We start from the raw sequence: 23435 nt of genomic DNA, 5'->3' as shown, positions 1-23435 counted from the left end.
TCATAGTTTGATTCTGAGAGTTTGACTATGATTCTCCTCACAGTTTTGCAGCGAACATCTCCATGTGCCCTAGTCCATGAGTGGTGGTGGAGAACTGTGGCCATTGGGCCATTAGGGGTTAACTAGGCATGGGTATTTTTCCCCTTTGTGAACAATGGCATGCTAAGAGATTCCTGGGTGAATCATAGTAGCGGGAACTCTAGGTGTGCAGCCAAGAGTTTCCTGGGGTTGTCTGAGTTAAGGCGTATCCTTCCAGGAAGGAAAATGGCTCAATTACACCCAAACTGGAGAGGTTTTTGCGACACAAAAGGTTTGGCAAGTTGTGGGCTAGACCCATGCAGGTCATTGGTGGAAGAGACTTTCTGTAGATGGAATCTGAAAAGACTGTCCAGGTATCCTGGCCCCTGGGCAGCTGAACTTAATTTATTATGCAGGAAGACTTGTACTTTCAAGCAAAATTATATCAGATTTAGAAGACCTTAGACACACACAGATGCCTCACAGGGCTATAGCTTTCTAATCAAGGTCCCTAATCAGAATGACCCTGATTGGAGAGAACCTTGTCTCAACCACTCCAGGGTAAAACTCTTGGGAATTTGGCAAGTGAGGTGATTAGTGTCTTGTGTGTTTAGTTCACATGGCTGATCTCTTTCAAGAAACTAGCTTTCTATCCTTGCTGTGCTCTTCTCAAGAAGTATTCCTTGGATGAGTGTGTTTGGGATATGGGAACCTGAACCCTGGATGTGGGGATTCCTACCAGTTCTTTGCTTTTGCCCCTTGAACCACAGTAGCTCCCAGAGAGGGTGGGGTGCTGTGGCTTCCTTATGCCATGTCATGTCCTTGGGGCATCTCAGCATGGTTGATATTAGTACCAGTTGCTGCGTTGCTCATTCCTAGTGTCTGTTGAGAGGGCATCCTCCAGCGGTGGCCAGTCAGTGACCCTGAGCCTGCCCAGCCCCTTGCTTGGTTCACTCTGGTGGTGATTGGTTCATTCATTCACTGATGATGTACTGACTTCAAAGTGATGACACACCATTGATGCACCAACGTCATACTGATGATGCGGCAAATTCAGGATGCCGTTCCATCGATGGTGGGCTGTCAGGGTTTCCATGGACTGTCAGTGTTACTGGGAAGGGAGACCTCAGTGATACTGGGGAAGACTGCACCTGTATGGCATAACCTGGGACAGGCTTATACGAGCCTTATACGAGCCTCGTATTATGACATGTCATGCCATCATTGGGGCAGTGTTGTTTCAATAGGATATTAGTGTGGCCTTACTTAAATCAGAAACACACTCCATCTTCCAAGGGTTGTCAAATCACTTAGCAGTTATCAGGTACTGCCTTTGCCCTTAAACTTGATATCTCTGGATAAAGGAGAGTCATTGTTTAAAAGAAAAAAAGATTCCCCTGTGTCCACTCCAGCACCTAATTATAAATTATGGAACTGAGCTTAAAATTGGTTCATTTATTCCTAATACCTGGTTCTGGGTGATGTACTGACCCATATCAAAAAGGTTTATGCCCCAAGACTTGTTCTTCAATTGGACACTTGTGCGAATAAGATGTCAATCTTTTCTAGACACTGATTGAAAAAAGGAAGAAATGTGATTTATCAAAGGCATTGCTAAGGCATTGATGCTGGGATTTCCTTCTAAATCTCAGAAATCTTTGTGTCTTCTGTCTAGACCTGGACATAGTCCAGCCTGCTATGGTAAATCCATCAGTCACTGATCAATGATGGAAATGGTGACTGAATTTATTCTTTTAGAAAGAGTGTTGGGCTTACGATTTACTGGTAAGTGTCAGAATTATATCTCAAGAATACCTGACAACTGTCAACATTTACACCTTTCTTGTAACACGGAGACTTTCAAAACAACTTAATGGCTAGTGGCAGGATGCTTTTGCTGAGCAATAACTGCTTGTTTGTTGAGTACAGTTGTGCGCCACTTAACGATGGGGATCGGGACCGTGATCCCCATCGTCAAGCGGTGCTTGACGCAATCTGAACCGTCCACAGGGAAGGGAATACTCAGCTGAGTATTGTCTGAGCCTCTCAGAGGCAGCACACGTCTCAGACTGAGGGAAATCATGTCTCTTGCGCAACTTCTCATTTCATGGACAAAGCTGGAGATTCTGTGAGACGCGATTTCCCTCAGACTGAGCCTTGCAGAGGCAGAGCTCAGATGTGTGCTGCCTCTGGTAGGCTCAGACAACCCTCTGGAGGTGAAGAGAGCTGAGCTCCCCTTACATTCAGAGGGTAGTTGGTGTGCGCCCCCGATAACTACATGACCACATGTATGTCGCATATGCGATCCCAGTGTTAGCCAGAATGTCGCTAAGGGGCACACACTGTAATTTAAAACTATTGCATAATATTATAACTTGACAAGATGTTGTTGAAGTTGCAGAGCAGTGCTGGAGTAAAGAATCCCCCTGCTGTGATACATACATCAGGAACTATATCCTGTTATGTATGAAGAACTTTTGACACAAATGATAGTTTGACAAAATCTATGCATGTAACCGAACATTTGTTTTCTTTGTGTTTTACAGGGCCAAGTGGCTGAATGCGTAGGTGGAGACATGTTTCAGCAGCAGTTGATCTTCTTGAATCGGTTATCATTTACTTTTAATACTGCAAGCTGTTTTTTAAAATGTCTTTTCTGTGGTCCACATGCAGCAGTGACAGTGGGGCCTGAACCGCAAATGGGGACCTACTTCATTGGAGCTACACCAGCAGCATTTATCATTGGTAAAGTTATAAGATGGCTAGAGACAAAGGTTTTCAGCACAGTCCTATATATGTTTACTCAGAAGAAATTCCATGGTGTTCACTGGGGCTTACTCTCAGGTAATATGTATGGGAATGCAGCCACAGTCCCATTTTAATAAAATACCATTTTAAACATCAGAAGTAAAGAATGCAAGAGTTCTGCAAAGATATTAAACTGCCTCTAGATAGTGACTGTGTGTCAGTGAAGGCTAGCAGCTCCTCATTGTGATAATTTCTTGTGTAACTGTATTGATTTCTTTTTAGTCTACAGGATTTCTGCATTAATTTTAAAAATGAGTTGAAAGCATTTATTTGCCTTTTTTGTCTTGATTCTGATATAATAAAAATAAACTGCAATATATTTTTCAGAGGTTTGAATGTGTTTGCATTTGTTTATACAAGTGTTTTGACTCCTTTGCATATTAAAAAGATCTCAAAACTCACAGTCCTGTGGCTACATTTCTGTGATTACCAGAGTCTGGAGGCAAAAACCTGTGGCTGATTTCAAATTCTAGATTTAATACATTTTGATTTCAAAGAAGAGCTACAGTATTAGAAACTTACTCGTGCCTCAGAAGTCATGGGAACTGTCAGGGGTTAGCAAGGCATAATTCCGAGCTACCATCTCCCACAATGTCTTCCATTTCTTTCTGTAGCTGAAGCGTCAGCCGAGGGAACTGTATGTTAGGAGGTTGAGGGTTGATCAACAGGCCTCCGTCCTAACCAGTCTAAAATAGATTTAAAATAATCCCCTCCCCATACACACACATACACACACAGGTGTTCAAGAGGTGTTACCAGGTGTCTTTTTCAGAACTCGTGTCGATATATGCACATAGGGGAAATCTATATCAGGACCTGAGACCATGTGCAGTGGCTAATGTCACAATTCAGTGTTGCCACGAGGAAGGAAGAATGAAGCCAGGGTGAAGGTGCAACAACAAGCTTCTGTTGTCGGGATAATTTTACAATTACAGAGAAGAGGGATCAGGAGATGAATGCTGAATTGCTCAGCCATTCCTGCAGCTAGCATAAACAACTGCTATGTAAAGAGAGAAAAATGAAGTCCTTAACGGGAAAAGGAAGCTTCAATGGTACAAGCAAAGAGGGGAAATAAGGAGTGTAACCAAGGGGAAAGCGGGACTGAAAGATGGAATTTGACTATAATGGAAAAGGAGAGGAGAAAAGCTGGAAGAGATAAGGGGGAAAAAGTGAGAAGGGTTCTCCACAGCCTGAACCAAGGGCTGTAGGCAAAGACAGTCCCTCAGAGGGCCACGGAGTCACTTCATTTCTTTGAAGAGAGGGAGTCATTTGCTTCCATGGGATGAACACTGCATCAACACTGCAGCCATTCAAAGGGCAGTGCTCCTGGGTGTCCCAGTTGTTTGAAGAATTAGAGTGTCAGGAGGTCTGACTGCAGGCCTGGAGCTGATTTCAGCACTTCCCCTAAACACAAAAGGAGAGAATGATAGAGGCACTAAGTACTGAACCGGAGACCAGGCATGTAAGACCAGGAGGGGTTTTGTGCGTTGATGGCACGACTGCCTTCCTGGAGGCTTCTCGGATCCAAGACTTCTTGCTGCCATCAGTCCTGCTTTAACGTCACATTCTTTGCCTGGGTTGCGCTTTCCTGGCAGGCACCCGACACCACAGATACATGTCACTCTTTGTGCATTCATAACAAAAGAAATGAAAAGGTTGTCAGGCAACAAACGGTTGTCAGAAGAGACAAAAATGGGGGAAATGCTGGATAACCTTGTTACTGGGCTTCCAGTTGTTTGAAGGGGAAGATGGTGCCGAAAGGCTCTGAAGCAAGTCAGACCATTAAACCAAGTCCAGTTTTCTTAGCTCTGCTTTGTTGATCTGGACATGAAGCAATGCAGAAGCTGAGGGACTGCAACTCATGTGAGAGGCTCTGGGCAAGTTCATGTGTTGAGAACAGGGAAAAGGAAGCAAAGAACCTGGGATTGGAGTCATGAAGATTCACCAAGCTGCTCAATGGATGCTGAACTGTGGCCCGCCTGCATTCCAAGAGGAAGCCATGAGGGAGAAAGAAAGGAGATAAGGGAAGCAAAGGGATAGAGAGAAGGTTGGCAACCTTCCTATGTGGCAAGGTTGGCATGGAGATTCTGGGATGGCTTGATGTGAGGGCGGTATATGACAACAAAGCTGTGGGTCAAATCTCAGGTAGGCCAAAGGTATGTGGGAGGAGAAATGTACACTTTGGATATCTATGACAAGATACTCTGTGGTGTTTTTGGTCATAGACTAGCACAGAGTATTTTGTGGGATGGTTCATCCTGTAGTATCCTTTTGTCCAGAGAGAATTCCTGATCCGTTTCTATCACCCATCGCAATGGAAACGGCCATTTCCTACTGTGCCACACATTCTGAACAGTAAGACTGTTCAGTCTTTTCTGCACTTTTCTTGATTGTTAGACCTGTGCTTCAACTAGCGCAGGGCTCTGCTCAAGTTGTCAATGAAATTGGTGAAGAACTTCACTGGCCAGACGGGCCCTCCCTTTATTGACCTCAAAGGATCCTGTTTACTTTCAAGCCTTCAACCAGGACTGTGCTGTTGTTTTGCAGGTCTGAATAACAGAGTGAGGTGCAGTCACTTGTGGAATTTTATTGGAAGCTTCTCCAAGCCTAAAGTTGAGAGGGTGTTGCCCAAATGAACCAAAGCTTAGTGTTTTACTAGGGGATGGTGGGCCTGAAGCTCCCTTGGCATCGGTCTTGTCAAGGACAACATGAGCCTGAGCCGGGTCACATACTTTAGTGTACATCCAAGACCATGTATTCATGTTTGCATCCATGTTGGGCAACAGGAACATTATGCTTAGAAGCAGTACTGAGTCACAGATGTGGGGTGATATATAGATGGGGAGATGCATTGCTTTATTTGCTCAACATTTCTTTCTCCAAAATGACTTTTCCAGAATAATCATCGCACTTTTTGGGGGAAGCTATTGGGATTTGTTCATGTGTGTTTAATATTGCTAGGACCTCAGACTTCAGCGTTTGCCTTAAAATGATAGCACAATGTTCTCCCAAGCTGAAACTGTCAACGTCATACCTTGCCTTGAATCTAGTCAACCTCCAGTGCATGGTCCCTCTGTTGGTTGCACATTCCTTTTTTCATAGGTTAAAGTACACAGGATACCATCTTTCCTTCTTCCCCTCCCTGATACACAGAGCATAGCTATTCCCCCACCCCAAAGAAAGGATGTTTCCCCATTCCATGTGTATTGCATAGCACACCGTTACCTTTGGTTCAGGACTAGCAAAACTATCCCCCAATGGCTAAAAATAAATAATGCTAACAGTGACAAGCTTACTGATTCTTTATGGGTTCTTCATTCATGGCTCTGCAAATGTCATTCAATGCAATTCAGAAAATAAGCACAAGTCCCACTAGGTGGCAGTGGAGAGATGGGAGTCACATTTACAAAACAGTATCAATATTGAGATCAATACAGTTCAAATTTGCAAGCACGGTGGCATGGAAGAGGAATGGTCTGCTGAGAGTTTTCCTGGGATTTTAATATTTCCATCAAAATTATGCAGCACAAACTCTTTGCCGGTTTCCTCTTCCATCCCATTGTGCCCTTATGAAGGCCACGTGGTTGGCAACTAACCTGATTGTGAGGGTTTTTGGTATAAAGGTAAGAAAAGCATTACTGGATGCTCCATGGTTAACATCAGCAGAGTGTACAGCATGTTAGTCAATTGGCAGTTCCTAAATGATGGTGGCTGCTGCATGCTGCAGAGCATGAAATAACTTCCGGGTGACCCACAAGAAGTAAATTCACCTCATGAAATATGCTTGTGGATCCAAAATATCCATGCACAGATCTGCTGTGTTCAGCTACGGGTAATCCAATACATTTGCAGAAAAACAAAAAACAAAAACAAAACAAAAAAACTTGATAATATTTGACATTCAACGCTTTTGAAGACTAAAATCCTGGCCAAAAAGATGGTTGTATACATACTGCAACATATGCAAAATATACGTCTGTGAAATATACAGTAAAATAATCTGAGTGTAAGTTCGCATCCCAAAGTTTCTGAACTATTGTCTAGATACTTTTGATCCATAGCACAAGTACTAGTATGAAGCTTCACAACTCAGCAAAACTTAGCATAACTATACAACCTAATTCAACAGATGCGGTCTGCCGCATTGCTGAGGTGTGGTTTCCCATAGGTAAGGGAATACCCCATAGGTAACAGAAACTTGCCCTTTGAGTGTGCCCCTTACTCAAAAGCATACCTGATTTAAATAGCAGTGATGTAGAAAGCACTCCCTCCAATGTAAAGAGTGCTCCCCTATGGGGTGTTCCCCTTATCTAAGAAAAGTTCCTCTTACACATGGGGTGCCCCCCCCTACCCAAGAGCCTACCTGATGGAAATAGTACTCCCCCATGGGGTGTCCACCCTACCCAACAGCATACCCAGTAGAAATAGCACTCCCCCATGGGGTGTTCTCCTTATCCAAGAGAATACCTGATGTAAATAACATTCCATCATGGGGTGCCCCCTCACCCATGAGAAGACCCCATGGGGAAGCACTGTTTACATCAGGTATGCTTGAGCAAGGGGAACATCCCAGGGGTAAGAGGAACAGGTATGCTCTTCCCCTTATCCAAGTTCTCCTTACCCATAGAGTTTCCTTTACCCAGTAGATGACAGTGGGGGGGGGGCTGTAGATGTCAAAATGGCCCCCAAATCATACAGCTGCTGTAAAGTGGCAGTAAGAGTTGAGACAAGGGAATGAATTTGGCAAGTCTTCACTTGAAAGCGTGGGTAGGTTAGAGGCCAATGCTAAAATCCTATCTCTACGGTCCAATCTCTTAGGTCATCAGAGGGGGCACTCCTTCAAGTGCCGCCTTTATCCCAGGTTAGAGGGATGTGGACAAGCCTTCTCTGTAGTGGGGCCACAACTATGGAATTCACTACCAGGAAACTAAGAACTCTGCTTCCCTCATGGCTTTTGGCAAGGGCTCAAAACATTTCTGTTTAGTCTTGTGTGTGTAGTGTCATCTGTCAACCACCTGTGCCTTTGTATGACCTTATTTTCATTTAACCCCTGGGGGCTGGGGGACAAGAATAGGCCCTCAGTTTGGCTGTACTTGTCGTAAGAAGCGACTAAACAGCCACCGGGTAGATGGGACTCGTTGGCCTGTGAAGGCAGTTCATCTGAGAGAAGGAAAACTCTGATCCCAAACCTCCACTGCCTTGTGGCTACATCCAGTTATGGAAAAGGCTTCAGGAGTCAACCTCGAGGCAAAATCCGGAGCTGGAGTCCCTGAGGCAGTTCATGGCTGAACACAGTCACGTTCTGGCAACTCCTGTGACGCCGCTGGAACCAACCATATGGGCTTCTGCCTTTCCATTGGACCATTTCAGCGACATGGAGAGGGGGGATTTGCTGCATGGGTAACAGTCTATCCTCCATATCTACTTTACCCAGGCTTCACGCACTGGAGAGGAACCACCATTCAGAGTGCAATACCGTAGTTTTCCGAGACTGAAGGATGCCAATGATGATGATGATTTTCATTTATTGTCTTATTGTATATTGTGGTGTTTATTTAAAGTTTGAAATTATAAGCTGTTTTGGGCATCTGCTTTGGCAGAGGAAAGGCGGGGTACAAATCTTTTAAATAAATAAATAAATATCAATCATTTACTGGTAAAGAATGACTTTAAACTTGGGAGGTTATTATAGATTTCCAAAATAAACTATGCAGGGAAAACTCAACACTAACTGAAAGCCATTGATAAATCCTTACATTCTGATGCTCATATCCATCAGTTGCAAGGAAAGAATGACATTTACCAGGTGAAGATGTCAAAGACAAGCCCAGTTACACAGTAATTTCTAACTTTTATTGATACATGCCCAAACCCAGAAAAGGGTTACAATAGTTTATGCAATAAAGGATGCAATTCTGTAATTCGTCAGGATATTTGCCAGTTTTGAAAATGTCTACAGTTATGAAAAATGAATCACTTTCAATTGTTTTCTTGCACGAACAGCAATGAAAAATATCTCTGTGGCCTGGCAAAATGGCATGCTAGTTGAAGACGTTTTAAACAGTCCCTCACCAAAGGCAGCTGAGAAATCTCCACAGTCAGGGATTTAGAGGGCAGGTCCTCTCATCTAGGAACAGCTTGATCCATATCTTCTTCAGTGACTGTGCAGGCCTCTGCAGAATGAAACAAGTCATTTGATCCTTGAGAGATTATTTGAAAGTAAAGAATTTACTCAGTGTTGGGAAAACCCAGTGGGGCTTGACTCGTCGAGCCACTGAGTCACCACCCCCCATGACTTGAAAAAGAGTCATAAGAGTCAAAAAAGATTGGCACTTTCTGAGTCTCCAAGTCATAGTGACACTGTGCCTTAAGTAACTCGAATGGACTTGAGTCAAGTCCCCTTTAAAAAGTCCGCTACGGAAATAACGGGGCTGCTGCCAGGCTCTGTGTGTGTGTTGGATTTCTCTTTAAACACACCCCCATTGTCATCCCCCCCCAACTGTAAACAGGGTGGGAAGGGTGGCGGGGAGTGCTAGAGAGCCAGGAGAGAAGCGGGAAGAGGGAGAAGGGTCACGAGCAGCTGTGAGGCTTACCAGCATGACCCAAACCTTGCGGCTCTACTCAGAAGTAGTCCCACTGCAGCTGGTCATTCAATGAGGCTTGCGCCACCAAGTAACAACAGAGCCAAGAAGCCACAAAGTTGGAAAGCAGAATCGGGAAAAGGAGTTTTTTCCCACCTCACTGGGTTTCTGCAGCCAACTGTAAGGCAAGAATCTCCTTGGGCTCTGCCTCCTACTCTCCCTCAGCCAATGCAAATATCTGAATGTCCATCCTTTGCCAATGATCATTTGTTCCTTCGTTCCTTCCTATTAGAGATGGGGGGAAAAAGCTCACCCCCGCCTCCCGCCCAATACATTAACCCTTTCCTGCCTCCCGGCTGGAACTCCCTGCTGCTCACCATTGGGATGCTTGCCCCACGAGGTTTTCCACATGGCAAAAGCAGTAAGCAGGCTAGCAGACACAGCTAGACTCAAGTCAGCACATGTGGGAATGAGTGCCAAGTCAGGGGGGCCCTGCCTCGAGTCTTTTTCAGAGTCTTCCACACGCACGCCTCACGAGTTGCCGAGTCACCCAAATCACGCATTTTTGCGACTCGAGTGAGTCATCTGAGGAGTTCCCAACCCTGGTTGTAACACAACTTCGGGAACAAATTATGGCAGATACACATACCTGTGCATACTGATGTTGCTGTCCAATGACCGTCAACACAACGTACTTCTGAAGATCCATTCATGACATAGAAGTGTTGGCATTTGTATTGCAGGGTTGCACCTGACATATATTCCTCCATTGGCAGGCCCAGAATATCTCCATTTTCAATAGGAGGAGGGTGGCCACACCTTCCCCTACCATCTACAATGACATAGTGAGCCAAATATTAGGTGGTGCCATCCATGATGACAATAAATGTGCGTGGTCCACATATCCCTGTAAACCTATCTAGCATTGTGTCATAAGAAAATTCAAGAAACTGGCATACAAAACAACACTTCTGATGTTGAAAAATGAAGGAAAGGTATTAAGACATTGTCATGAGCAGAAGCGAGACTGTTTCTTTTTCTATTTGTGTAAAGTTGGATAGAATTCAAACCGCAGGTTTCCCTCCAAAACAATTTAACTTCAGAAAGTGCAGGAAGGGCCATCTGAAATGAGGAGGGGCTAAGCAGCCCCAAAGTTTATATAAGGGCAGGTTGTGGGAAATGGAGGCTAAAAACCACGAGATGGCTCACTGCTAAATCACATTGCTGAACTATTTCAGAGAAGAACTGCATCCAAAGTGTTTTTTTGTTTTGTTTAAAAAACAGATCAGTAACTGCTTGGGAGGATTTGGAGAGTTCTTCTTTAAATAAATTTTTAAACAGATGCATAAACTTTTAATTTACTTCATTAATTAATGATTGGTTTGATTTTGTCATATTTTGTCATACGGTGTGCTAAAAAGCTTGATGATGTCATTTCTGGCCATGACAATACTTCTAGGTTAACGGCATCACTTCTGGTGGGTTTCAACAGATTGTCATTCTAAAAAGTGGGTCCCGGTGCTAAAAGGTTTGAGAACCACTTGCTAAGGAGTCCCTCTCTCCTGCCCTCTCCTCCTTTTTCCTACTTCAGTCTACTTTCTCTGGGGTTCCATTCTGTGTGCATTTTAGCCGTAAGATTCCCCCTGCATAGTTTAAGGGTAATTGTGTCAGTATATCAAATCCCAGTTCAAACCCCTTGCTTTGGGTTTTTGAGCACTCTTTCACCATCAAACTGCACAGACATGGCATTGACCAATCCATTGGATTCCCACAGATGATTGTTTTTTTCCTTGTATGTGCATGTTGCTCATGTTATTAAAAAAAATGCCTGCTGGTCACACTGAGGGAATAGGGGCTGGAGGTTTTGCAGAGACAGAAGAAGAGGGGAAGAGGAAGAGGAGGGAACGAGCAGGAAGAATTCCAAGGTTCAGCTGCAATAAAAGACAGCAGCAGAGTTTCAGTTCTCTGTGGCTTGAACCAGAGGTAAGGGTCGCAGGTAAGGAGCAAGCCCCTTGGCAGCCCGTGAAATCACGTGACTCATTTGCAAGGAGGGTTTGTCTTTCTCTCACTGCCTGGTTGCTCCTAAACAATGCCCCAAGCCTCAGAGCAGATCAGTGGAAAGCAGAATCTTCTACTCTGAGTTCTCAGTGATTTGATCATAGAAAATTATATGCTGGAGACCTGGGGTTAATCCTCATGCCTCTCCTTAAACAGTTTAAAACGGGAGCACAAGTCCTAGTTTCAGGAATATGCACACAGAGAGCACTCTTGCTAAGGAAGAAAAGATAGAGGCACCAAGCGTGTCATCAGGTTGACTCCTCAGGAGGCACAGAAGAGAAAGGTAGATTTGTGGGTCAGTCTTCAGATAGCCTAAGATCAAGTTTACATATCTATATCTGCTACTATGTGCTCAAAAGTGTTACAGAGATCATGCAAGTGGCCATCTTAAGCTGCAGTGGCAGGAAGAAAGGCCGAGAAGCGTTTACATGGAAACTGGCGGGCTAGACCACGGGTGCCCAAACCCCAGTCGTGGGGCCGCTTGCAGCCCTCGAGGCCTCTCAATGCGGCCCTCAGGTAGCCTCCAGTCTCCAATGAGCCTCTGGCCCTCTGGAGATTTGTTGGAGCCCACACTGGCCCGATGCAACTGCTCTCAGTGTGAGGGTGACTGTTTGACCTCTCGCATGAGCTGTGGGATGAGGGCTCCCTCCACTGCTTGTTGTTTCATGTCTGTGATGCAGCAGCAGCAGCAAAGGAAAGGCCAGTCTTGCTTTGTGCAAGGCCTTTTATAGGTCTTGAGCTATTGCAAGACCTTCATTCATTCATATAAGTTCATCTTTAATATATTCATTTATGTAAACTTATGTAAATTTATTCAAATTTTAAATGTAAATTAATTCTTTTTTCCCCCTGGCCCCTGACACAGTGTCAGAGAGATGATATGGCCCTCCTGCCAAAAACTTTGGACACCCCTGGCCTAGACTGTAGCTGTGGCTAGTTCCAAGGAGGGGGATCACGGTAAGGGAGCTTAGGCTACTTTCTTGGGGAAGGGGTGCATTGTGGGGCAGCTCCCAGAAGACTGGCTGCTCTGTGGAAGCTGGAGCAGTGGATTTTCAGGGGTGCTCAGGGAGGAGAAACAGAAGAAGGGAGAAAGGCTGGCAAGGAGGAGCACTGTGGTGCTGGCAGGCACATTGGTTCTTGGGTAGTGGAAAAAGTGGGGGTAATTGAACAAATGAGATTGGCACAGAGGGATCAACGGAGAAAGAAGAACTGGAGAACTGAAGAACTGTGTCCTAGCTTTTTAAACCCCAAATCTGCACTGGAAAGCAAGGGACCTTTTCTTCATCAAGGACTTTGCTTTTGTACCTTCTTGGCCCTTGATGGTTCATCCCCAGCCTGGAGATGGTGCATCTCTTGCTTTGTACCCTGTCAAGAGTGCAGGAACCACTGCTGATTTGTTCCAGAGGCCACTACCTTAATTAACATATTCCTTGACTGAATCTAGTCATGGAGTTGGTGAGGACAGCTAAGCACTTACAGTTCTGTTTACCTCAAGTCAAGAAGCTCTCAGGATAGAGCTATTTTCTACATGTTCAAATGTGGTAAGCAAGCAAGAGGTGGCTGGTCATGGCATTTTCTAAGAAGCAAATGAATGGCAAAGCTTCTCTTAACCCAGCCAACTAGAGTTTGGATGGGTGATGCATCTGATGAACCAAAGTTGTTTCATTCCAACAGGGTATTGTTGAAACAAGTGAACAGATCAAATCAAGCCAGCAAAGAAGCAAGAAAGTGACATGTACAATGAATACCATTCAACTCCTTCATGATGGGTCTAATGCTCCAAAGTATTGTCATATTTTTCTGATTGCAATTAATTTTAGGCACGATATTCCCTATCCTTGTTCTGTTTGATGCAAGATTAGTGGGATTAAATTTCTATAACCTACTCATATGTGTACTCTAAATCGAGCTGGATTTCTCACTATAATCACCAATATAAATTTTGCAATATGCAATAGATATGCGAAAATTTTGAATGGCATATAGTCCTTTCTCATCTGTAATTCTGTTTTGCTTCTTTGTCTTCACCATGAAGAGAGCCAGTGCATGGTGCACACCAGCACATCATGGGACTACCCAGGAAAAAAAAAAGAGGAGGAGCAAGCCATCTTTGAACACACCTGGCCACAGGTGGGTAACTTTTGCACTAAAGCAGGATCCTGTATAGATAGTGAGCTGAGCATTTCCCCTGTGTTTATCAGATCATGACATGCCACATTTAGAGAGCAAGGGGAAAAAAACATGAAAAAGGCCTCTGAGGTGCTCTACTTTCAGTGATCCAACCTAACTTAGGGAAAAAGTTCCTCTGTTAAAATTTATCTGCCACACTCTCTGCCACACTCTCAGATGAGTCCGATTCCAAATCACATGGAAGCCCCCATACACGTGTAGCTAAATTCAGGAAAAGTCCCTTTCTCACATTCAGATGAACTTGCAGGAGTTGGGGGTGTGGTTGGCAGGCATGGCCCTCTTTCAGACCATGTATCCTGTGAATATATGGAACTGTGCCCAACTTGGAGTAATGCTGTGAAAAGCCTGATCTGCTGATTTCTGCCCATTCAGATGTTCTTAGAAGCAGAAGGCTAAACAGGATCTGGTTCAATCCCTTTAACAAAGGTTTGATTTATAAAAATCAGCAGATCACATTTTTCAGTTTGTGCCTCTGTACTCGATCACCTCAGAATAACTGCAGGTTGAACTGCTGTCAAATGTACAGCTAAAGCGCTGGTGACTAGTTCACTGCTGATATGCACTGTTGGACCCCTTACCATGGACCCAGTGCCAGAGTTAGCCCAGCACAAGCATGCGGTGGGCCAGCTCCAATGCTGGGCCCGCATATCGTCACCTGGAGTTGCCCAGACTGCTGGATGGCAAAGAGGTAAGTGGGGGTGTGGGACTAGGCGGGAGAGGCATTCTGGGGTGGGAGGAGGTGGAGAAGGGCGACTCTCTGATTCTGCAGCAGAGCTGCCTCAGAATCGAGTAGCCCCATTGCAGGGCTACTTCCCTTACTCGGGGGAAAGGGGATGAAAGTCACCTTCTCCCGAGAAAGCAGCAGTGGCTGCCCAGGGTGTGCACAATGCCGCGGCAACCATTTTTGGTGCTGCACCAGTCCCGCATTCCGGGCAGCTCAGGATTGGGCTGCTTGGCTGCAATCCTATACAGACTTTCCTGAGAGTAAGCTCCATTGAACTCAATTGAACTTACTTCTGAGTAGACATGCATATGATTGCTCCCTTACTCAGTATCCAAGGCTGGGCTTTGGCTTCAATTTTAGCTGCCAGAGTTGCGACACAAAACCCACAGAAGGGCAAACACTTCTTGCTGTGCTGGAAGGTTCACGTGCTTCATTCCTGGAACTGCTCCTCCTCTTTGGCCATGATACCTCACGCAAGAGCAGCAAAACACCAAGGCACAGGGGGAGGAGACACAGGAGTGCCAGTCCTGTCATTATAGTCTTCCCAAGCCAGAAGTGGAGAGACTGTGCCACAGAACCACCGTTACTGCCTGAAGGGCCATGAAGCACTGGCTGGTCTGCTTGGTTTCATGTCTCCTGTGGACATGCTGTGCTTCCCAAGGTGGTAAGTGATAAAGGGAAAAAGCCGACTTTGACTGGGAAAACTGATACGGAAGTATTCAGGGCAGAAACAGTTGATTGCAGCAGATTTGTAGGACAGAGAGAAGATTCAGCTGGGCATTGTGTTTTCCTCCATTAAGTTTTAGTCAGTTCAGAGGCCTTTGGAGTGGCAGCCCTTAGAAGAACAGATCCTGCAGCAAGCAGAGCCAAAAGCACTCTGCCCAGAAAGGGTTTGTTGTTGTTGCCACCAAAATTTTCTGCTAGTTGTAGCAGCTGCAGGGATGTGCATCTGGCCACCGCAGCCCCCTTTCCTCCTATCTCTTTCTCTGGCTGGCTTGTTTTAGGAGGGAGTCTGAAGTGCCCTGTGCTGGTTCCCTTCTTGCAGCAGTTTTGGATCTTGTGCTCAGTCCACAGATTTTCTGCATATCTGGAGTGGGCATCATAAATGCAGCCCTGTGCAAAAGTTTGTATATTTGCTTGTGAAAAAAGGCTGCCAATGTGTTGATAGGCTTACAGCCCAATCCTGATCTGCCCGGAGCACGGAGCTGCCGTAGCGCCAAAAACAGCTACCACAGTATCCAGTGCGCTCTGGTCAGCCACCACCATCTCCTTGGGAGAAGGGGCTCCACTAAAGTCCCCTTCTCCTCAGTAAGGGAAGTAACCCCGCAGCAGGGCTATTTGATTCTGCAGCAGCTTCGGAGCTAGCGCAGAATTGAAGAGTCTTATGTTGGGCCACACGTACCAATACGGGGCTCAGGATTGGATGGTCCCATCCCCCGCCCCCTCCATGCCTCCTTCCTGCTGTCTCCCTGCCTCTAGCCCCAATGGGCCAGCTCTGGCACTTGGCTAGTGCTAACCCTAGCAAACATGTTTTAAGGCATGTTTGTGACAGCGCACACTGGCAGTAACCTGGTGTGCTGAGCTCAGGATTGGGCTCTAAGAATCAGTGGTGTCACTAGAATTCACGCAGGAGGCCTGCGCATCACCCCATGCAGTGGGCGGGGCAATGCCCTGGGTGGTGGGCGTGGTGATGTACTATTGCCCCACCCCTGCTGGTTTTTGGGCTGTACCTTTTGTTAGAACACAGATATTTCAGTGTAGTTTGTTTCATTGCATTCTGCATGAAATTACACATTGATTGATATATAACATGATGGGATTATTCCTCCAAATTCTGATTTTAGTGATTTTGAAAACTTGTAGAGTCACAGACGCACCCCTGTGTCAACTTACTAACAACTTATTGTAGCAGTTTTCAAACTTTTAGCACTGGGACACACTTTTTAGAATGACAATCTGTCCAGGACCCATTGGCAGTGATGTCATGGCCAGAAGTGACATCATCAAGCAAATTAAAATAAATAATTATAAATAATTAAATTAAAATAAAAGAAATAATTAAATAAGGGGGAGTCAGTCCTGTTCTACCAAGTGAATCTACCAAGTGCTTGTTGCACTGTACTCCACTGGCCATTCTGCATCCAACAGTGTATGGCATGATGCGTTAACTCCTAAAGCCGCGAAGTTAACGCGCCCTCCCCCAGGGCGCGTCACCAACCGGCGTGTCACCTGGTGCAGCCAGCACCCCCTGCACCCCCCTAGCGATACCAGTGCTTAGAATGTTAATGAGCATGTTCTAAGATATGTGTAACATGCACAAATAGGGGATATCCACTGCATGTTCAGGGACCAAGTGCAATTGTCAATGCCTAACTTATTAGGCTTTCGTGAAATGTGGAGGAAGATAAGGCAGAGGTGTCGCAAGGCTGGTGAGTCCACCCTAGGTGCAGTGCTTCAGAAGGATGATGCAACACAGCCTGAGTGGCACCACTACAGCCCGAGGCTAAAGCTCTCACTGTGTTTTTGGTGATAAGGCCTGGTGAGTTGAGCAGAGCTCCATGCTTGGATGTTTCTCCACATGCTGGGCCCTTTTGCCTGCCATTGCTTCTGATTGTCTGAAAATTGGGGCACTCTGAAAGCAGTTGGTGGTGATGCTTTGTTGTGTCATCATCACATCACCCTTGAACTTCAGGAAAGCTAAGTCTCTGCAAGGTAAGCTCTACACTGCGTACCAGCCAGCCCAGCAATGCCACTGAAGCAAGGATATAGGTGTAATTACATAAGTCCAACCTTGTTATACACTGATTTTTTTATACACGGATTTGACTCAACATGAATGGCCCCTGCAAATGAGAAGGAATGTGCTGATCCCTGGAGAAGGAGAAAAATGCACCCCTTTAAAATCACAGTTTAAAAAACTGCTTTTTACTGTTGCAGAGAGACAGTCATGCAAGTGATTACAGGTATAACCTAATTATCCACAGATTTTTCTATCTCAAAACTGATGAGAAGGGCCCTTTAAACTAAAGGAAAATAGTCGTTTAATAATGCCAGAGAGGATAGCCTGCCGACTCCTCCCTTCCCCCTGAGCATGTGAAAGAAGGCTAAATGGCAGCGACTATCACCTCCTCAATTCCCCCCTTGCTGGGGCAAGGTGAAGCCTAAGCACCTGGAGAGAGACTGCTGCCCTCTGTGTGCATTTTTTTTAACCTTTATTGGCATATAAACGAAAATACAACAATCAGGCAGGAGAAATTCTGATAATTTGAGATAAAAAACTAGCAACTGCTATAGTAATGTTAGCCTGGTTGTCACCTAACAAAACGAAAAGGGGATCAATAAATGCCCTAATAGGATGCTGTAAAAAAGGGTCTAGAAACAACTTCTGAAGTGAACAGTGCACTGGGCAATAAATCAAGATATGCTCTAATGTGTCGGGTTCGAGATGACAGAAAGAGCATAACCTGCAGTTCCGAGGGATATGGGAAAATCTGCCAAGGTGATATAAAGAAGGAAAACTATTGAAACGTGCGAGCATAAAAGCCCTTCTAAGAAAGGGGTTAATTAAGGTAACGAAATATTTAGAGGGCTGACATGGTAAAGGGCAAAAACCAAAAGAAAGAGGGGAACAAACTGGGTTAAGATCAGCGAAAAGAGAGGAAAATTCGGCTTCCCAGAGCCTAGTTTGAATTAACTTAAAGGCACTGTTGACGTCAAGGCCCACTAAAAATTCCAACAAAAGATCTAGAGAATTCAATTTGGAATCAATTTTAGAAAACCAACTAGACAGAAAAGGGTCTCTTAACAGATCATTAAGGAGGGAGTCAGATGGAAGAGACAGATGGAGTCGGAGCCAGAATTTGAATGTAATAGCCCATGCTATGGTTGAAGGGAGATGAACTCCCAGTTCAAGAGCCAGCGTTGCTAACGCTGCTAACGATGGAGTTTGGGACTCCAAGAATCCTCCTGAAGAAAACAGCTGCAACTCGATCCAGAGAGCTGTTGGCTGCCATAACCCATATGGGTACACCATACAATAGTTGGGCCATGATCTTAGCTCTAAAGATCTGGAGAGCGGCAGGCACAAACTGATTACCGGTGCTATAATGAAATCGAGTAATCGCCTTGAGGTGATGATGCAAGGTGGCAATCACTGACTTCCTATGGGCTGTCCAGGTTAATCGATAGCAAAAGAGTAGGCCAAGATATTTAAAGGTAGGAACCTGCTCATAAATAGAGTGAACAACCCTCCAGGTCGACAGGGACCAAGATTTAGAGAATACTGGTTTTATTAGCGTTAATGAAAATAGTGAGGGACTGAAGAAGACCAGATTTAGTTAGTGAAAGGAGAACTGCATCATCCACATACAATAAAAGGGGTAGAGGAACACCATTAAGTGAAGGGGGAGAGACCCTTTGATTGGAATAGTAGGAAGGGAGGTCAGATAAAAAAAGATTAAAAAGGAAAGGGGCTAGGATGCATCCCTGTCGGACACCCTTATCGATAGAAATACTATCTGATAAAGGACCAGTAGGGCCGGAACGGACTTTACATGAATTAGAAAGGTGGAGGTGACGAATCAAAAAAAGGAAACGAGGGTCGATGCCTCTGGCGGGAAGTTTGTCCCAAAGAAGTGATCTGTTAACAGAGTCGAATGCACCCTTAAGATCGAGAAACGCTACATAGAATTTCCTCCCATGATGAACGAGGTATTTTTTGGCTAAAAAAGAGAGCAGAAAGGTGTGGTCATTCGTAGAACAGCCAGATCGAAAACCGATTTGCTCCCTGCTGGGAAGGGCCACCAAAAGTGCCCATATATTTAGTCTCGAGAGTAGGAATTTTGCATACAGCTTACCGATGACAGACAGTAAGCTAATTGGTAAGCTAATTGGTCTATAATTCTCAGGGAGAGCAGGATCGCCTTTCTTAAAAATGGGAACAGTAATAGATGAAAGCCTTGATGTCGGGATGCAACCCTGTGTGCATTTCAAAAGGTCTGCAAGGCTGTTTTTAAATAACCGCACCAAAGAGACTTTATTCTTTAAATTGATTTGCTTTAGTGCTTTTTTTGCCATCCACTTGAGTTCTTGGAACGGAACCCTCACGAATAATGAGTCAACCTGTATATAGCTTTTATTGTGGGGATAACAGTATAATAACTGGGAAGGGAAATGAAAACAATGTACTGCAATGTACGTACCCAAGTAATCACTCACACTATTAGAACGTAATCATCATGAGTTTCTAGGCAGGACGAAAGGAGAAAGGGATATGTGTTGCCACAAAATGGAGGAAGAAAAGAAGGGGCGCAAGATTAGCAATACTTCGACAGCACGAGGTCATATTTAACAGTTACTGATAGTTTTGGGAATGTTGACATGGGTGAGTGGTGCAAACAACCTCAGAGTGCTTCAGAATTAGGCTACTAGTAACCATGAGACTGAGCTTTTCTCAAGAAGATAGTTTTTTTTAAAGAATATAGGCAAACAAAAAAGGACAAATTTATTTTCAGTTACTTTGCTTAGGAGATCAATTACAGAGTTTTAAATGGCTGTAAGTAGAAGAAATACTTATAAAGAGCTGTGTTTTCCAAGCAGAAGTTAGCTGGAGAAGGTGACTGATTTGTTTTCTCCCCAGTCAGTCAGTAGAAGGTGGCAATTTAGCAGGAAGATTTGAAATAGGCACATGAGAATGGAGGCTTTTAGGAGGCTGGAGGGGGGGAAGAGAGAACTGAAGGAGACGTTCCCAATCCTATTATGTTGGGAAGGTTTTTAGTATGAAATCCAGTCTAAGCAGCAAGGGCAGGGCTGAACAGTTCCAGGTCCCAGGGCTGGCACAGTTCCAAGTTGACACACAGTGACAGCAAATGTTCCTTTACCCCAAGGGGACTTCCCACCTGCTACATTCCCCTGCAGGATGCAGAATAGCCCATGCTGGTGCTGCTGCATTGGCACCGGAGAATTTAGGTAGGATTGGGCTGGAGCACGCAGCAGTCTGATTGCACCCCAATCAGAGAAGCTCCTGAAAGGAAAAAAAGGCATGGTAGGGTGTGTGCTGCTCCCAAACTCAGGCTGTAGATGGGAGAGGCTACTTGGCAAAGCAATCTGAAAAGACTGTACAGGGGACCTGGTCATAGGACAACTTGAAACCTTAACTTAGTATGCAGCAAGACTTTTTTTGTGCCACAAAATGCTATCAGGATGGGGCACACAAATTTGCAAGACCTTGGAGGAATGGATGCCCCACAGTGCTACAGCCTTCTCTCCCCTTAATGGCCCTTGATTGGCATGACTTCTCCTAAGGATTCAGCATCACTCCTTCCACAACAAAGTCCTGCCTAGCTCCTAGAAATGGCAAGCCAAATGGAGTTGGGTTGGACTGCACAGGAGTTGTGAAGGAGTGAATGTTGGCAATAACCATATCAAGGTGGTCTCCATCTATGCAATTTTATTATATTGTTGAAAGGAAGAGCAAATGGTCTTTGAAATGTGCAATTGGCAAGAAAAATTGTGTTAATGTACAAAATGGAAAATAAATTAGAATCCAAAACCTGTAATGAAATGTTAGGAAAATATAAGACTTTAGGAAATAAAAAATATAATCCTGAAAATAATATTTGATTTGAGTGCTACTGAAAGCTTCATCTTTAGTTACTTATTATGATACCTCAAACATGAAAATCAAAAAGTTGATTATGATTCTAAATATCATTACAGGGTGTGAAGAACCCCCTGACATTGATTTTGGGGAAATTGTAAGTGAAGAAAAAGTCAGCTATCGGGAACATGACAGAATACAATACAGATGCTCTCCTCTATATGCCCTGGAAGGATCTGAATGGATAAGCTGTGATGGACAAAGGTGGACACCTCCACCAAAGTGTTTGGGTAAGAGGGCACTTTCTGTTTGCTTACTATGAGCTTAAAATGAGAACCTAGAATGTCAAACATGTCCTCCAATAATTTCTTTGCTTGCAGTGTTGCTTTGTCCTTGTATGTAGATATGAAAGATTAAATGGATATGTTCGTTGTGCCTTTTCCTCAACGGAACTGGATAATCAGGCCCGCGTTTAAGGCATCCTAGATATGAGGCCACTGGAGAAATATACAATGAAACTGAAGAATGAGCATATTTTGGACTACAAAATATTCAGAACATAGCCAAGTTTGCACTACAGTTCTTCAATGCAAAAAATTCACAAGGAACCAGATTGCCATCCTGGAGGTGAACTGGACTGTTTTGGAGGTCACATTATGCCTCCTATATAGAAGGAAGGTGTGCCTGTTTGTCTCTATGCTACTGTTGGTTGTCTGTAAACCATGAAGAATGATGGCCAAGGTTATTGTTTGAATGACAAGATATTTGGCATAAGTCACATTTTACCCTTGATTGCAGTGAAAGAGACAGCTGCCCATATTGAATTCTGCCCTTCCAGTCCATGGGATCTGAATGGTTTTGAATTTTGGTTGAATCACACCCTGTCACACTTCAGCTCTTTATCTATTAGAACAGTTCTATAGAACACATGTGCTGGCCAGGGAAATCTTATGTTTCAGCCCCATCCAGGGTCTTTTCCTGAGTGCAATGGGGCTTCCATGGTGCAGCTCCACGCTAATCACTGACTGCAACAGAGATCCTTACCTTTTTCAAGAATCTTCTCTGTCTGGGCATATCTCAGTGCAACGTAAGACAGCTATTTTCTAGACTGAAAGGGTACAATACATGGTAAAATACTAAGTAGTAAAATAAACTCTTTGCAATAGCTGAAAAAAGATATACACATCTGAATGTGAAATGATAGTCAATGCAAAACTTATAGTGGGATCTCTGTACTCCACAGTACCTTTTAGGGTGTGATTGTAATTAGAGGTGAAGTGTGTGTATTAACATATTGCATGTTATTTTTTTCCCCAAACAAGTAGAGGAACAAATGGTTCTCTCTTCAGCACAATCTCAAAAAAGTTAATACGCAAACCAGATCTTGGTTCTAGTTGGCAAATGCTTAACCACACTTGGGAGAAGCACAATGTGAAGGCAGTATAATATACTGTATGCAGTTTTCAGAGTGACAGATGCTGAGTGACAGTAAAGGAGCAGAGATTTTTATTTCTAATGCACAGAGATGTGAGGTATTCCTAAGGGCACAAACAATGAACTGTTATCATCAAACCCAATTGGATACAAAAGATGGAGAAATCAGCTCTAGTTAAAATCCCTGACTGGTTTTTTTCCCCCCTTTAGCACCCTGCAGCATCACAAGACAACAGCTGGATGCCAAAAACCTGCTGATCTCTGGTGGCCGAAGACGTTCACAACTGATTCAGAGTAATCACACACTAGAATTCATGTGCAGAGAAGGATATGTGATCACAACTCCTTCAGTCAGGAAGTGTGTTGATGGGCACATGGATTTGCCAGCCTGTATCTCTGGTAACTGTTGTATAGCTGATGTTCTCTTTTGTCCTGGACCAAATAGTCAAGGAGCCTTCTAGTTGCATTTCCAAGATGATCTTATCATTGGGTCATGAAGTCTCTAATTCAACTGGGATTGGATCCTCACCACACTGAATTCCTTATATCCTTCCATAATCTCCCTACTTGTATGACATTCATTTATTTTATTTTTATTTATTTTAAGAAATTTATACCCTCCTTTATCCATGCTGTAGCAAGTGCCCAAGGTGTCTTACAAAGCATTAGAAACAAGTACAAAGTATCACAACTAAAAAACATCAAACAATGCAGTAAAACTTTAATTTTAACATTACAAGATGAAGAAGAAATATCAAAAACAGAGCAAAGTTTAAGGGAGAGAGGAAAAGAGAACTCATTGAGCCAGTGGGAAGGAGATAAGTCAAGGGAAGGTGTCAAGTCACAAAGGTATGACAGAGGTGCAGAGGGCAAGTATCCACTCAGCAACCAAATGCCAGATGAAACAGGTATGTTTTCAGTCCTTGCCAAAAACTCATGAGCGAGGGAGCAGTTCTCAGTTCCCTTGAGATGGCATTCCACAGCTGTGGCACTGCCAGAGAGAAGGCTTACCCCAGAGCTGCCA

The 23435-nt window shown here is 44.3% G+C and overlaps 1 protein-coding gene across 1 annotated transcript in view; it reads left to right on the top strand.

Moving 5' to 3' along the window:
- The first annotated feature begins 14894 nt into the window (after positions 1 to 14894).
- Positions 14895 to 23435, top strand: part of LOC136648438 (complement factor H-related protein 4-like) — a 63559-nt gene continuing 55018 nt past the window's right edge. The window contains exons 1-3 of the mRNA XM_066624549.1: positions 14895 to 15043; positions 21097 to 21267; positions 22622 to 22810. Of these exons, the coding sequence (XP_066480646.1) occupies positions 14980 to 15043; positions 21097 to 21267; positions 22622 to 22810 (424 nt within the window). The 5' untranslated portion in view covers positions 14895 to 14979. The remainder of the gene's footprint in view (positions 15044 to 21096; positions 21268 to 22621; positions 22811 to 23435) is intronic.

This window comes from Tiliqua scincoides, chromosome 4 (genome assembly GCF_035046505.1).
Source record: "Tiliqua scincoides isolate rTilSci1 chromosome 4, rTilSci1.hap2, whole genome shotgun sequence".
Classification (NCBI taxonomy): domain Eukaryota; kingdom Metazoa; phylum Chordata; class Lepidosauria; order Squamata; family Scincidae; genus Tiliqua; species Tiliqua scincoides.
The sequence above is the reverse complement of the archived record's forward strand: the minus strand, read 5'-3'. Positions and strand labels throughout refer to the sequence as shown.